The sequence below is a fragment of the Megascapheus bottae genome, chromosome 16, assembly GCF_031878675.1.
Source record: "Megascapheus bottae isolate mThoBot1 chromosome 16, mThoBot2.hap1, whole genome shotgun sequence".
Classification (NCBI taxonomy): Eukaryota; Metazoa; Chordata; class Mammalia; order Rodentia; family Geomyidae; genus Megascapheus; species Megascapheus bottae.
This window is the reverse complement of record NC_143524.1, coordinates 2,476,107-2,488,177: the sequence shown is the minus strand read 5'-3', so window position 1 is coordinate 2,488,177 and position 12,071 is coordinate 2,476,107. Positions and strand designations below refer to the sequence as shown.

General features: G+C 55.0%; 1 protein-coding gene across 5 annotated transcripts in view; it reads left to right on the top strand.

The window, feature by feature from the left end:
* Window positions 1-8,517, top strand: part of Cttn (cortactin) — a 28,620-nt gene extending 20,103 nt beyond the window's left edge. For all 5 annotated transcript variants that reach the window (XM_090347187.1, XM_090347189.1, XM_090347188.1 and 2 more), the window contains 6 exons: window positions 1,133-1,202; window positions 2,542-2,690; window positions 3,661-3,753; window positions 4,945-5,122; window positions 5,666-5,737; window positions 7,203-8,517. In XM_090347187.1, coding sequence (XP_090203313.1) covers window positions 1,133-1,202; window positions 2,542-2,690; window positions 3,661-3,753; window positions 4,945-5,122; window positions 5,666-5,737; window positions 7,203-7,339 — 699 coding nt within the window. In that variant the 3' untranslated portion in view covers window positions 7,340-8,517. The remainder of the gene's footprint in view (window positions 1-1,132; window positions 1,203-2,541; window positions 2,691-3,660; window positions 3,754-4,944; window positions 5,123-5,665; window positions 5,738-7,202) is intronic.
* The last annotated feature ends 3,554 nt before the right edge of the window (window positions 8,518-12,071 follow it).

Below are 12,071 nucleotides of genomic sequence, written 5' to 3'. Positions count from 1 at the left end.
GCAAGGGGTAGGAATCCCCAGAGCTCCCTCACAGGAGGGCAGTGGTCAGGCTGATCAGGGGAGACCGAGGAAGGAGGAAGAAGGAGCTCCTGTGGGGGAAGGAGGGATGGGCTGGTTGTGGCTTTGTGGTAAGGTTTTGAGGAAGTTGTTGTCCTGTCTGCTGGGTGCTGATGATAGTGACAGTCTGCTGACCTCGTGCTCCCTGGGCGGAAACGGGAGGTTAGCATTGCCTTTACCAACCCTGTGAGTGAGGGGGACTAAAGTGTGAGCAAGATGGAGGCTGTGGTCCATGCATGGGCTGGAGTGCGGCTCAGTGCTCGCCTAACCTGCTTTCCATCCCAGACTTCATTGTCTCTGCATGGGCACCTGGCTTGTCTCAGCTTGGGCCCTTTTGCTAGTGTGAAGCCGCAGGAAGCGGTGAGCTGGCCCAGCCTCAGGGCTTCCATCTGAGGCCTAGAGGTGAGTTGCTTCTCAGAATAGAATCCTGACAGACAGGCAGCACCTCCTCAGTCTGGTGCTATCAATTGAGAGCCCATGAAAGGGAATGGAAGGCACGATTACACTCACTAGGAAAGGGGAGGACTTGTCCGGGCCTTCATCCATGGAGCAGGGGCGGAGCCCAGTTTGTCCTCAGCAGACTTAGTGGCATCTGTATGATCTGTATGCCATTCATTCATTCATTCATTCATTCATTGGCTGGTCCTGTGGCTTGAACTCAGGACTTGGGTGTTATCCCTGAGCTTCTTTTACTCGGGACTAGCACTCTACCAACTTGAGCCACAGTGCTGCTTCTATTTTTTTTTTTCTGAGTAGTTTATTAGAGGTAGGAGTCTCATGGCCTTTCCTACCCAGGCTGGCTTCGAATTGTGATCCTCCGATTTCAGCCTCCTGAGTATGTAGGATTACAGGTGTGAGCCACTGCACATGCCACGTGAGAGCCTGTGTATGGTGCTGACTCAGGATGAACAGTGTGCGTGAGGAAGTGCCGCCAGGCCTCACTCAAGATCCAGGAGCCTGCTTTGCACTGGACGTCAGGATGCCATGCCATGGGGATGGCTGTGACGGGTGATCAGCGAGGTGTCATTGTGGGTAGAGAGATCAGGAAGCGCACTCATTTCTCTCCTGCCTGCAGAACGCGTCCACCTTTGAGGATGTTGCACAGGTGTCCTCCGCCTACCAGAAGACCATCCCAGTTGAGGCTGGTGAGTCTTGCTTCCCCCACATCCAGAGTGGACTTGTAGGGACAGGGTGCCTTGGGCTCCTGTGAGGAGCTGAGCCAGGAGCACAGAGGCCTTAGCCAAGAGCCTGTAGCTGCTGAGTCTTTGTGGAGACACTGTGACAGTTGAGGGGTCTTGCTTGCTCTGGGATCTGGGCAGGGTTTGTTTTGAGGGCACGTCTTAGATGGGTTAATTGTGCCCCATGGGTCCTGTGACTGATTCTGAGAACCGCCCTATGCTCACTTCTCTGCGGTCATTGGCTACAGCCACTGGAGGAGGAAAATATCCTGGCCTCCACTTGGGGGGAAAGTGGAGGGCTTGATTCTCGCTGTGTGCCATGGACCAGGTTGCCTGTGCCTATCCTGTCATGGGCTACCAGGGTGGAATGTGGGCTAGCCGCCATCAAAGCCATGATAAAGCAGAGTTACTAGAGGTCCTGCGTGCGTGCGTGCGTGCGTGCGTGTATGTATGTGTGTAGGGCTTTCCTATGATATTTTCACACAGGCACACACTTTGTGTTCCAGGACACTCACTCATGCATGACAGTCTCTGAGCAGAGTGTGTTTGTGGTCATCTTAGCTGATGCTTATTGTGTTACAGAACAGTTTGAAATTGGATCATTTAACAATAAGGCTATTATGCTGACCTGATGGCATTCCTTTTGGAAAATAGCTACAGTTTCCAACTTGGAAAAACATTCAATGAGAAACATGGCCTGTCCAGTTTTGTCTCATAGAGAATGGCAGACTGCATGCCCCCTCCCCCTTCCTAGGGAGGGGATGGGGAGGAGCTTTGAGCCTCTCTCAGCCACAGTGGCCACAGTGGGTTTGTCATCCAGCACTTCTGCAGGTTGGCCGTTGGGCAGTACCGACGTGGTTGTGCTCCTGTGCAGGTGTGGACATGTGCTGCTGTCATACACCTCTTGAGCAGAATCTTAAGGGACACTACCATGTTTATGGTGGCCCCAACAAATTCTCCAAAGCCCTGAGTTTGCTTGAAAGCTTCATGTTTCCCCCTGGTGGCAAACTTTCCTGCCAATTGCGTCTGGGCCCTGGCTTTGGTGGAAATGTCTTCCTGACACCGAATCCACACAGCTCTAGCACCTCAAGCCAGTAGGAGGAGGGGTATGCAGGGGTGATGATGATGAACTGGGATCACTACTTCCTGCTGTTTCAGCCTAAAGGGAGCTTGGCTGCTGTGCCCCAGATTCAGGGCTGAGGCCTCCAGAGGGTGGGGCCAGGTCCCCTGGGAGTGGCCGTTGCCCTGGAGCAGCTTTTGTCCTCGGGGTGTGTCCTGAGGGAGTTGTCCTCTCTCTTTCCTCCAGTGACCAGCAAAACTAGTAACATCAGGGCTAACTTTGAAAACCTGGCCAAGGAGAGAGAACAGGAAGACAGGCGGAAGGCTGAGGCAGAGAGAGCTCAGCGGATGGCCAAGGAAAGACAGGAGCAGGAGGAAGCTAGAAGGAGGCTAGAAGTAAGTAAAGAGCTGGCCGGCAGGCCGGATTGCGTGTACAGGGCACTCGTGTGAGGGTTGGGCTTTTCCCACAGGTGCACATCTAGCTGCATTCCTGGAGGGGGAGGGGCTGGGAGTGGTGCCTGGAAGTGATGGGTTTAACTGTCACCCTGGCCTCCATGCCTGTAGGAGAGGGGCACTGATGCCTTGGGCATTTCAGCTGCAGGTGGTTCCAGGGCTGACCTGGTAGTGGGGAGCAGCGTAACTGAGGGTCTTCCCTGTCTGTTAGGTGCCTCTCTACATCCCCAGACATCCTCTCTGTTCACAGGTGTTTCCTTTGCTCTTACCCACTTGGGGTGGACACATTACCTTGCTTTATGTAGCCTCTGGAGGCCACTTATGCTTCTTGGCTCCTGGCCCTGTCCCCACCTCTCCCAGCGCCTGCCTTCAGCGTCTCCTATTCTCACCCCTCCTGTTAGGACGGGATGAGGGCCGCCAGGCAGCCTGGAGCAATCTCGCCATCAGCAGCTTGCAGCCCCTTGCACCCACTACAGTTCCTCTCACAGGCTGTGGTCCCAGCAGCTGGGGATAGTTCGTGGGCAACCTTCTGTCTCCCACAGCCTGGCTGGCTGTCATGTCTGCTCATGCGGGAGGCGCTCACCCCCTTCAGACCCCCAGCCCTCCCCAGGGTCATCAATCATCATTTCCATGAGGGCCAGACCTGGAGCCTCTGTCCTCGGCACCCTGTGTGGAGTGGCTTGGCATCTAACAGTTTGAAGGGCACTGGCACTGTGCGCACGAGGACTGTCCTGGAGAAGGCCTGCCTGACCACATGCCCTTCGCTGATTGTCCTGGCCCTCCTCACTCACCCTGTGTGCTGGGTGTCTTCTGTACTACACTTGAGCGCCATCTTGTGAAACTCTAGTTCCGTGGGTACAGATGCAGCACAGGCTGCCCTGGTAAGGACGGCGTTGCTGTGTTTCCATTACAGGAGCAAGCTGGAGCCAAAAAGCAGACACCCCCTGCCTCCCCCACTCCTCAGCCGGCGGCGGCGGAGAAGCCACCTTCCAGCCCTGTCTACGAGGTTGGTATTTCCCTTGGGTTTGTGAACAAGTGGCTCACAGTCTGAGACTAGGAGTCCTTACGCCCTCTCTGGGTGATGCCAGGCAGATGTCATGCCCCCATCTGTATGGAACAGGGTGTGCAGTGGAGTCCTAGGTGGCAGTGCTTCTACCATGTGGCTGCCCTCCGTCACCTCCCAGCCTTGCACTGCTGCGTGGCTGGCCGTGGTTTGTCTTCTCTGACTGTTCTCCACAGCGTGGGCTGACACACCCTCTGGTCCCATCCCGGCGCTGTGCTCAGACTGTCTGCCCAGACTCCCGCACTCTGGCTCAGAGCTCCCTCTCCATGTACATGTGTCTGGCGCTGTGGCCCCACAGCTGCGTGGCAAGACTTAGTCGGGAGGCTCCTGCGGTGACTAGTAGGAGTAGGCCACATTTCTTCACTGATGGGGGCCTGTGCCTGTGGCACCAGCCCTGTGCGGAGATGTGTGGATGTGGCTCTGTCCTTGAGCTGTCACTACATAGCCAGTCTCCTGCCAGACCACGGCCTTTGATGAGGAGGAGCTGGTGGCAGGCAATGTGGGCCATTGTGTGATTATTGACATTCCTGCCAGAAGAGGGCTAGGCACAGCTGCGATACCATAAACTGGCTGCCAGCACTGATGCTTCCCTTGGCTGGAATGGCCTGTGACTCCCTTGGCTTGAGCTCTTGCGTGGACCCCGACCCATGCCGGGAGGTAGATGCTGTTCTCAGCGGAGGAGCTGCTGGCCCTGTCTGCCGCCCGCCCTGAGACTTTCTGTGGGAATTCCTGGTCTTGCCCTGTGGCGGGAGGTGAGGGGGAGGAGGGAAGAGGGTTCTGCTTAGAAACCTTAAAGTCCAGTGGTTCAGATAACCAGGTGGCTACCTCTTAAGACTTTTGTTCTGGAATGTGCTTCCGTGGCGGCTCCCTCCTGGCGAGGCTGGGGTTTTGTTTAGATGAGAACACTGCTGTCCCTCACCTGCGCTCCAGGCAGCAGCTGGAGGGGGCGGCAAGCCATGCGAGGTGGAGGACTTGTGTACCCTCAGAGACCTCAGGCCTGAAACAGCCTGGCAACGCCCAGGCTGATGAGATGTGAGACCTAGGCCAGCGTGGGCTGTGGTTTCTTGGTGACGAGTGGACTAGTGGTGACATTTTAGCCAGAACGGGCCTTGAGAAGTACCCACCGCTCCCCAGGATGCAGCCTCGTTCAAGGCAGAGCCCGGTTCCCGAGGCCCCGCGGCAGGGAGTGAGCTGGAACCTGCCTACAGCACCAAGGCCACAGACCTCTCCGAGGCCACCAGCCAGCAGGGCCTGGCTTACACCACGGAGGCCGTCTACGAAACCACAGAAGTCCCGGGCCACTACCAAGAAGGTGAGCCTCCCAAATCCACACGTCCATGCCCTTCAATGTCCTACCTTCCTGACAGGTGAGCTCCTCCCTGCCTGGCTGTCCCAGAAAGCGCCATGGGATGCTGAGCACACAGACATGGGCCCCGGGCTGGGCCCCGAGAAGGTCTTGCTCCGGAGACACACAAGGGCCCACCTTAGCCCTGGCCGCTGCAGTGTGGGATGGCGTCAGGCGTGGGAGCCACTCCTGACTGGACAACTGCTTTCCCCTCCAGTCAGGAGGACAGTGTTGGGGTGAGGCGTCCGCTCACTGGCCACAGCTGTCCTAGTCTTTCCTGAATCACTGGCCCTCTGCCCTCAAACTCAAGTGAGAAGGTCTGGGCACCCGTCTGGGAATGGAGGCCCCACGGCTGCCCTTCCGAGCTGGAGGCCTTTCTTCTGTTGCTCTGAGGCTTGACTTCTGCTCCTTGTGTCTTCCTGGCACAGGTCTTAGGGTGCTGTCTAAAACCAAGGTAGAGAAGGCATCAGTCTCTAGTCTCCACTCAGCTTTTTCACGCTTTGCTTTCAGAGGAGAACACATACGACGAGTATGAGAATGACCTGGGCGTCACAGCCATCGCGCTCTATGACTACCAGGCTGGTGAGCTCCCCCCTCCCCGCTTCCCAGGGCCTCTCCTTTAGCTAGATTTCTCTTTAGGATGGGACATCGCTGTGTTGCCCAGTCTGCCCTTGAACTTCTGGGTGAGCATAAGCAGCCCTGCCTCAGCCTCTAGTAGCTGGAACCACATAGGCACCCACCATTGAGCCTGCTTACAATTCCTTAACCTTCTCGAGGCAAAGCATCACTGTGTTGTTCAGGGATTTCAGACATTCCACCACCAAGGCTGGTTTATGGGTATGGTTAGAACATGCCTGTAATTCTAGCTACTCAGGAGGGCCTCATTCAAAGTCAGCCCAGGCAGACATCTCTTGAGAGATTTATATTTCTAATTACTAGCAGAAACCAAGAGTGGAGTATCTCAAGTGGTGGAGTACCAGCCTTGAATGGAAAAAGCCAAGCAAGACCATGACACCGAGTGCAAGCCCCAGTACTGATGCATACGTGTGTGTGCGCACACATACCAATTTGCTTTTGAAATGTTAAAAAAGTTGGTCATATGGTGCCAAGAACCCCCGTGTCTCCTTCTACAGATCCCCCACCAGCCTCACCAGATCCCACCCCCACTCACTATCTGCAGGCTTTCTCAGGTCTTCAAGGACTCAGGTCATCATTTTGAGGGGCCAGGGCCCCATTGGAACATGCCTTGCCTGAGTGAGGGTCCCCTGCTGCCCTGACTCCAGGCTGTGAATGGCGCAGTTCTTCCCTGTGCCTTTCTGAGTCGCTGTGTGCCTGTTCCTTTGCTGTCTGGGTGGTGCCAACACTCTTTTTTTTTTTTTTTTTTTTGCCAGTCCTGGGCTTGAGCTCAGGGCCTGCGCACTGTCCTTGGACTTTCTCAAAGCTAGAGCTCTACCACTTGAGCCTCAGCACCACTTCTGGCTTTTTTCTTTGTATGTGGTACCGAGGAATCGAACCCGGGTCTTCATGCATGCTAGGCAAGCACTCTACCACTAGGCCAAACTCCCAGCCTTGGTGCCAACACTCTTTAAGTGGTCCAGGAGCACTTTTTGGGATGCTAATCTGGTCCCTAAAGTCTTCAGACCCCTGCTTCCGCTGACAGCGGTTTCCCAGTGCCCCTGACCTTGGAGCAGGAGACAGAGGCTCTCCCACAGCCATGTATACTCATGTGCTAGATGTTGTGAAGCTCCATGTTGTAAGCATTCCCAGTACCCCATTTGTCCCCCTACTTCCCAGTCAGTCCATTGCCTCAGCTTTGTAGATTTCCTTGTGCCCCATTAAACCACTTCTGCAGTGCCCACCCCCACTCTCACGTGTCCCGTGTCCTTGGGGCTGAGGCTTTGACTCCCACTGCAGCGGCTGCATGGAGAATGTGTGCATCACCCTCAGTCATGTGTCCGTGTCCTAGTGGCTGGGCTTTGCCACGGGAAGACAGTGGGTGAGTTCCAGAGAGTGTGAGGGTCCGAGCCTTTCTCTTCCTTCTCCCCAGCTGGCGATGATGAGATCTCCTTTGACCCTGACGACATCATCACCAACATCGAAATGATCGATGACGGCTGGTGGCGAGGCGTGTGCAAGGGCCGGTACGGGCTCTTCCCGGCCAACTACGTGGAGCTGCGGCAGTAGGCGCCGCCACCTCGGGCCGGCCACTGCCAGTCGGAGCTGACACTACAGATCATGATCACACCTTCGCTGGTTCGGGGTTTGGTTTTTGTGTTTTGTTTTTCCAGAGGATGGGGGGATATACATATTGCTTTTATATTTAATACTTTTGCTGATGCTTTCAAAGATGTCTATGCCCCAGAACTGGCTAACACATTGTAATCATGTTAGGAGGACTTTGGTCGTTGTTCTAGCCATTGAAGGAGTTTCCTTTCTTTTTCTGCAAGTTGACTGTCATGTACAGCCATTTCAGGGGCCTGCAGTTCTCCTGCGTGGGGAGGGTTGTGCCTGGTGTCCAGGCTGTGTCCTGCAGTTCTCCTGCGTGGGGAGGGCTGTGTCCTGGTGTGCAGGGTGACGGCCGGTATCCTAGCACAGGCCAGCGCACTCAGCCGCATGTACAGTGTGGATGGCAGTGGTGGTGAGGAAATGGTGGAGTCCAGCACCTGGAATGAGAACCTCCAGTCTTGTGCTGTGAGAGTGCAGGGTTTGTGACAGCTGGGACCCAGGCTGTTCTCCAGCTGCCTCCCTGTCGTGTCTCCATCTCCACACCTACCTTGGTACTCCAGTCAGGCCTCTTATCTGCCCTGCCGTGCCCTGCTCTGCCCTGCCCTGCCTGAAGGGCCTTGTCTCCCTCCCTGCTTGTCTCGGCTCCACGACGCTGGTGTTGAGCTCAGACCCACAGGCCCCACAGCCTGGTGACCCAGATTTGTGCCTCAGTGAGGATGGTGGCAAGGTTTGCCAAACTGTTCCAGCACAGCAAAAGGCAGTGGATGGACTTGGCTGACATACAGGGTGGGTGAGGCAGTGCTCTTTCCAGAGGCCGCTGCCATTGCAGTTTCTGAAGCGGCTGTCCCCACCTGCCTGCTCACATGGTGGTGCCCTGGGCCCTGTGGAGAAGCTGGAAGGCTGGACTGGGCTGGGTGAGCCCCGGAGAGACCAGCAGACACTTCCCTGCCTGGGACACAGAGCGATCATGCTTGCTGCCTGCCTTTTCTCTCCAGAAGTATATTTCTGCATAGTCCTTGCCTTTCCACTACAGGGACAGGTTTTATAGGCGCCTGTTGTATCTGCATTTCTGTAGCACTCCTCATAGATATGATTTTTTAAAATTAAGTATTCAGAATAAACTTTTGATTCCATTATTTCCTTGGCTGCTGGGTCACTTTGTTCTGCATTGGGCCCATGTGTCCCCGGGTGGCCAGCTTGGACTGCCTGCGTGGCCCATGGCCTTCTGGTGGCACTGCCGGTTCTCAGGAGGCTCCGCTGGGGAGCTCATGCCCATGTTCTTCCACAAGAACTCTAAGCAAAAGAGAAAATGTGTGAATGAGTTGTTTCTGAGTAAGCACTCTGGCCCCCAAGTGCTGTGTAGCTAACGGAATCTTTCAGGACGCAAAAAGCCGGAAGCAGGAGGAGCCAGCGGTCCCAATCAGAGCAGGTGTACAGGGAAGCAGCTGGTGGGTGCAGGACGTCCAGCCATCGGGGAGGCCGCCCACAGCCTTGCATCAGAGGAAGTGTTCTGCCCTTGGGAGAGCTGCTGTCCCCTGCAGCCACAAAGTCTTGATAGGGACAGGCCCCGATTCCCAAGTCCCAGCAGCAGTTCCTTCTTTTCCTGTCTTCTTTTCTGTGCTTGTTTGGTGGTGCTACCCTGTGCTTACTTTGCTGGCACTCTCTCCCTTGTGCCAAATGCCCAGCCCTTTTGGCTTTAATTTAGATAGGGCCTCACACTTGTGTCTGGGGCTAACCTTGGCTCGTGATCCATCTACCTCTGCTCCCTGGGTAGCTGACAGGCTTTCCTCCTGTCTTGTCAGTCCCTTACATGTGCTGGCTTGTGCTCTGGTGTTTTTCTGTAGCCAGGACCCTGTGCTAGTGACCTCTCTCCCCAAGCAAGCTGTGGCCAGGCTGAGCCGCCCAGACCTCCATTGAGCTCTTACTCTCTGGACTGGGTGTGGTAGGCCTCTCACTTTCTGGCTGGCACTTGGGGTTGGCTGCAGTGCCAGTTCTGTACAATTTCCCTTTCCATGGTGTGAGAATTAAGATGGGATCAGCTGTTCTGCACCCCTCTCCCCCATGCCGCATCTTGTTGGAGCTGGCCGGGGTTTCTGTGGAACAGCGGGGCCCCCCATTCAGGTCTTCCCATGGAACCTCCTGAGGGCTCTGTTGACAAGCCCCCTCCAGCTCCTGCAGCCGCCTTGAGCTGGCCCTGCCCTTCTCCAGCATGGCCTTGGCCACTGATGTCCTCCCAGAGCAAGGCCAGCTCAGGGGCTAGGTTTGAGGGTGGGCCTGTCCTTCACTCAGTGCCCAGGGGGTGGGAGCTGTCTGCAAGGCGTGGCCTCAGCCACTTGTGGGAGGCTGGTCTTGAGGCTGGGAGGGCCTGGACTGGCTGGGGGTCAGGTGTGACAACTGGTGGGGGTGCAGATGGGGATTGAGCAGAGACACAGAGATAGGGCACACAGTGGCTCTGTTTCTGGTCTGTTGATTACCAAGAGCACCTCAGGACTCCCTTATCTTCACCTCCCTACCTGGTTTCCTTTATGATGCACTTAATTCAAGCAGCCTGTGCTCAGCCATTGGGGGATAGGTGGGGAGGGGCAGTGGGAGTGCTGGAGATGCTGCCAGCCACACAGGCAGCTCTATCTGATGGTTTCTTTTGGGCACAGCCTGAAGGTCATCTGCTCACTCCTGCATCTTCACAAGATGTCCATGGAGGGGTTGGCGTTCCAGGTTTGTGGCTGGCTGGCTGGCTGGCTCCTGAGGAATGTGAGACATGGCTCTGCCCCTATGCTGAGCTGTGGTGTTCAGTTCCAGCTGTGGATGCTGGCCACTAAGTGGGGGTACTGTTGGGCTGGCTAGGGGCTCTCCTGTGCTCCTTTGCCCTGCAGGCTGCAGGCCCCACTGGGTAATACCCACCCTGGGCCCCAGACACCACTGGCTTCTCCATATGTACTGCCTTGCCAGCTCCCACTTCTCATGGGCGGGCAAGGCTGGAGATAACTGCCTCCTCTTAGCCCCGGGCTCCCGTCCTCCCTCTTGGAGCTGGACATTTTCCAGGGTACCTTCACAAATGGGGCACCCTGCGCAGGGCCCCTCCACACCCAGGCAGCCCTTGGAGGCTGAGGTAGGAGGATTTTTTGAGAGCAGCTTGGGCAGCAGAGCAGGCCCTTGCCTGGGAGCAGCAAGCCGGAGTTGCAGGGTGAACATCCCTTACCAGAAGCGTGTGACAGGACACATGGTGGTTTCCCCTCTCCTTTGGAATTCTGTTCAGAATATGTAGGTGAGCCAGCAGGCATCAGTAACACACCATAATCCCAGCTGCTCCTGGCTTTGTGAGGATCATGGTTGAAGCCAGCTTCTGCAGCAAAGTCCGAGAGACTTATTTTCCATTAACCACCAAAAAGCTGGAAGTAGAGCTGTGACTCAGTAGAGCAGTAGCCTTGAGCAGAAGCAGCTCAGGGTCAGCACCTAGGCCCTGAGTCTCAGGTCCCTTTGTGCCCAGCTGGCTTTGAACCGGGTACTTCCAGCTTTTTCTATGCATGTGGTACTGAGGAATCGAACCTGGGTCTTCGTACATACTAGGCAAGCACTCTACCACTAGACCAAACTCCTGGCCCCTCCAGCTCATTTCTTTCTGATTATTTTTGAGACAGGCCACTCTAGTTTTTTTCCCCTTCTAGCTGGCCTGAAAGCAGGCTCCCCAATCTCAGCTTCTCACATAGCTGGGATGATAGATATGCATCATTAATTGTGCTTAGCTTTTTGAGTTGTGATGGAACCTCATGAACTTTTTGCCTGGGTAGGCCTTGAACCATAATCTTTTTTTTTACCCCCAATCTTGGGGCTTGAACTCAGGGCCTGAGCACTGTCCTTGGGCTTTCTCAAGGCTGGCTGGCACTCTACCACATGAGCCACAGCACCACTTCTGGCTTATTCTACGTATATGGTACACCAAGGAATCGAACCCGTATTTCTGTATGCTAGGCAAGCACTCTACCACTAGGCCAAACTCCCAGCCCCTTGAACCATAATCTTCCAGTAGCTGGAATTACAGGTGTGACCCACAGTACTTGGCGTGGCACACTTTGAGTGCTTCAACTTTGGTACCTGCTGACAGTTGCCCTCCATGGAAAGGACAGGCACCAGCGGATGGCTCACTACATTGAGCAACATCTTTACATTTGTTTAGGAGCGCTTGCCTTTTTGTTTTTTTTTTTTTTCTTGTCCCGGGTCGTGAACTGGGCTCTGTCCCTGAGCCTCCCTATGCCGCAGCACCACCACCTCTGGCTTTTTCTGGGTAGTTTATTGTAGATAATGTCTCTGGACTTTACTGCCCAAGCTGGCTTTGAATTGACACCCTTACATCTCAGTCTCCTGAGTAGCTAAGATTAACAGATGTGAGCCACCAGCACCTGGCTAATGTAATTTGTTTATCATTTCCTTGGAGCAGCCTTCCCCATTCTGAGATGAATTTTTTGTTTGTTTGTTTTTGTGTGTGCCAGTTTTGGGGTTTCGACTTAGAGCTTGGGCACTGTCTCTGAGCTCTCTTGATCAAAGTGAGCTGCTCTACCACTTGAGCCACAGCTCTAGTTCTGGCTTTGTGCTGGTTAATTGGAAATAAGAGTCTCATGGGCTTTCCTGCCTGGGTGGCTTTGAACCAGTCCTTACATTGCAAGCCTTCTGACTAGTAGGATTACAAATGTGA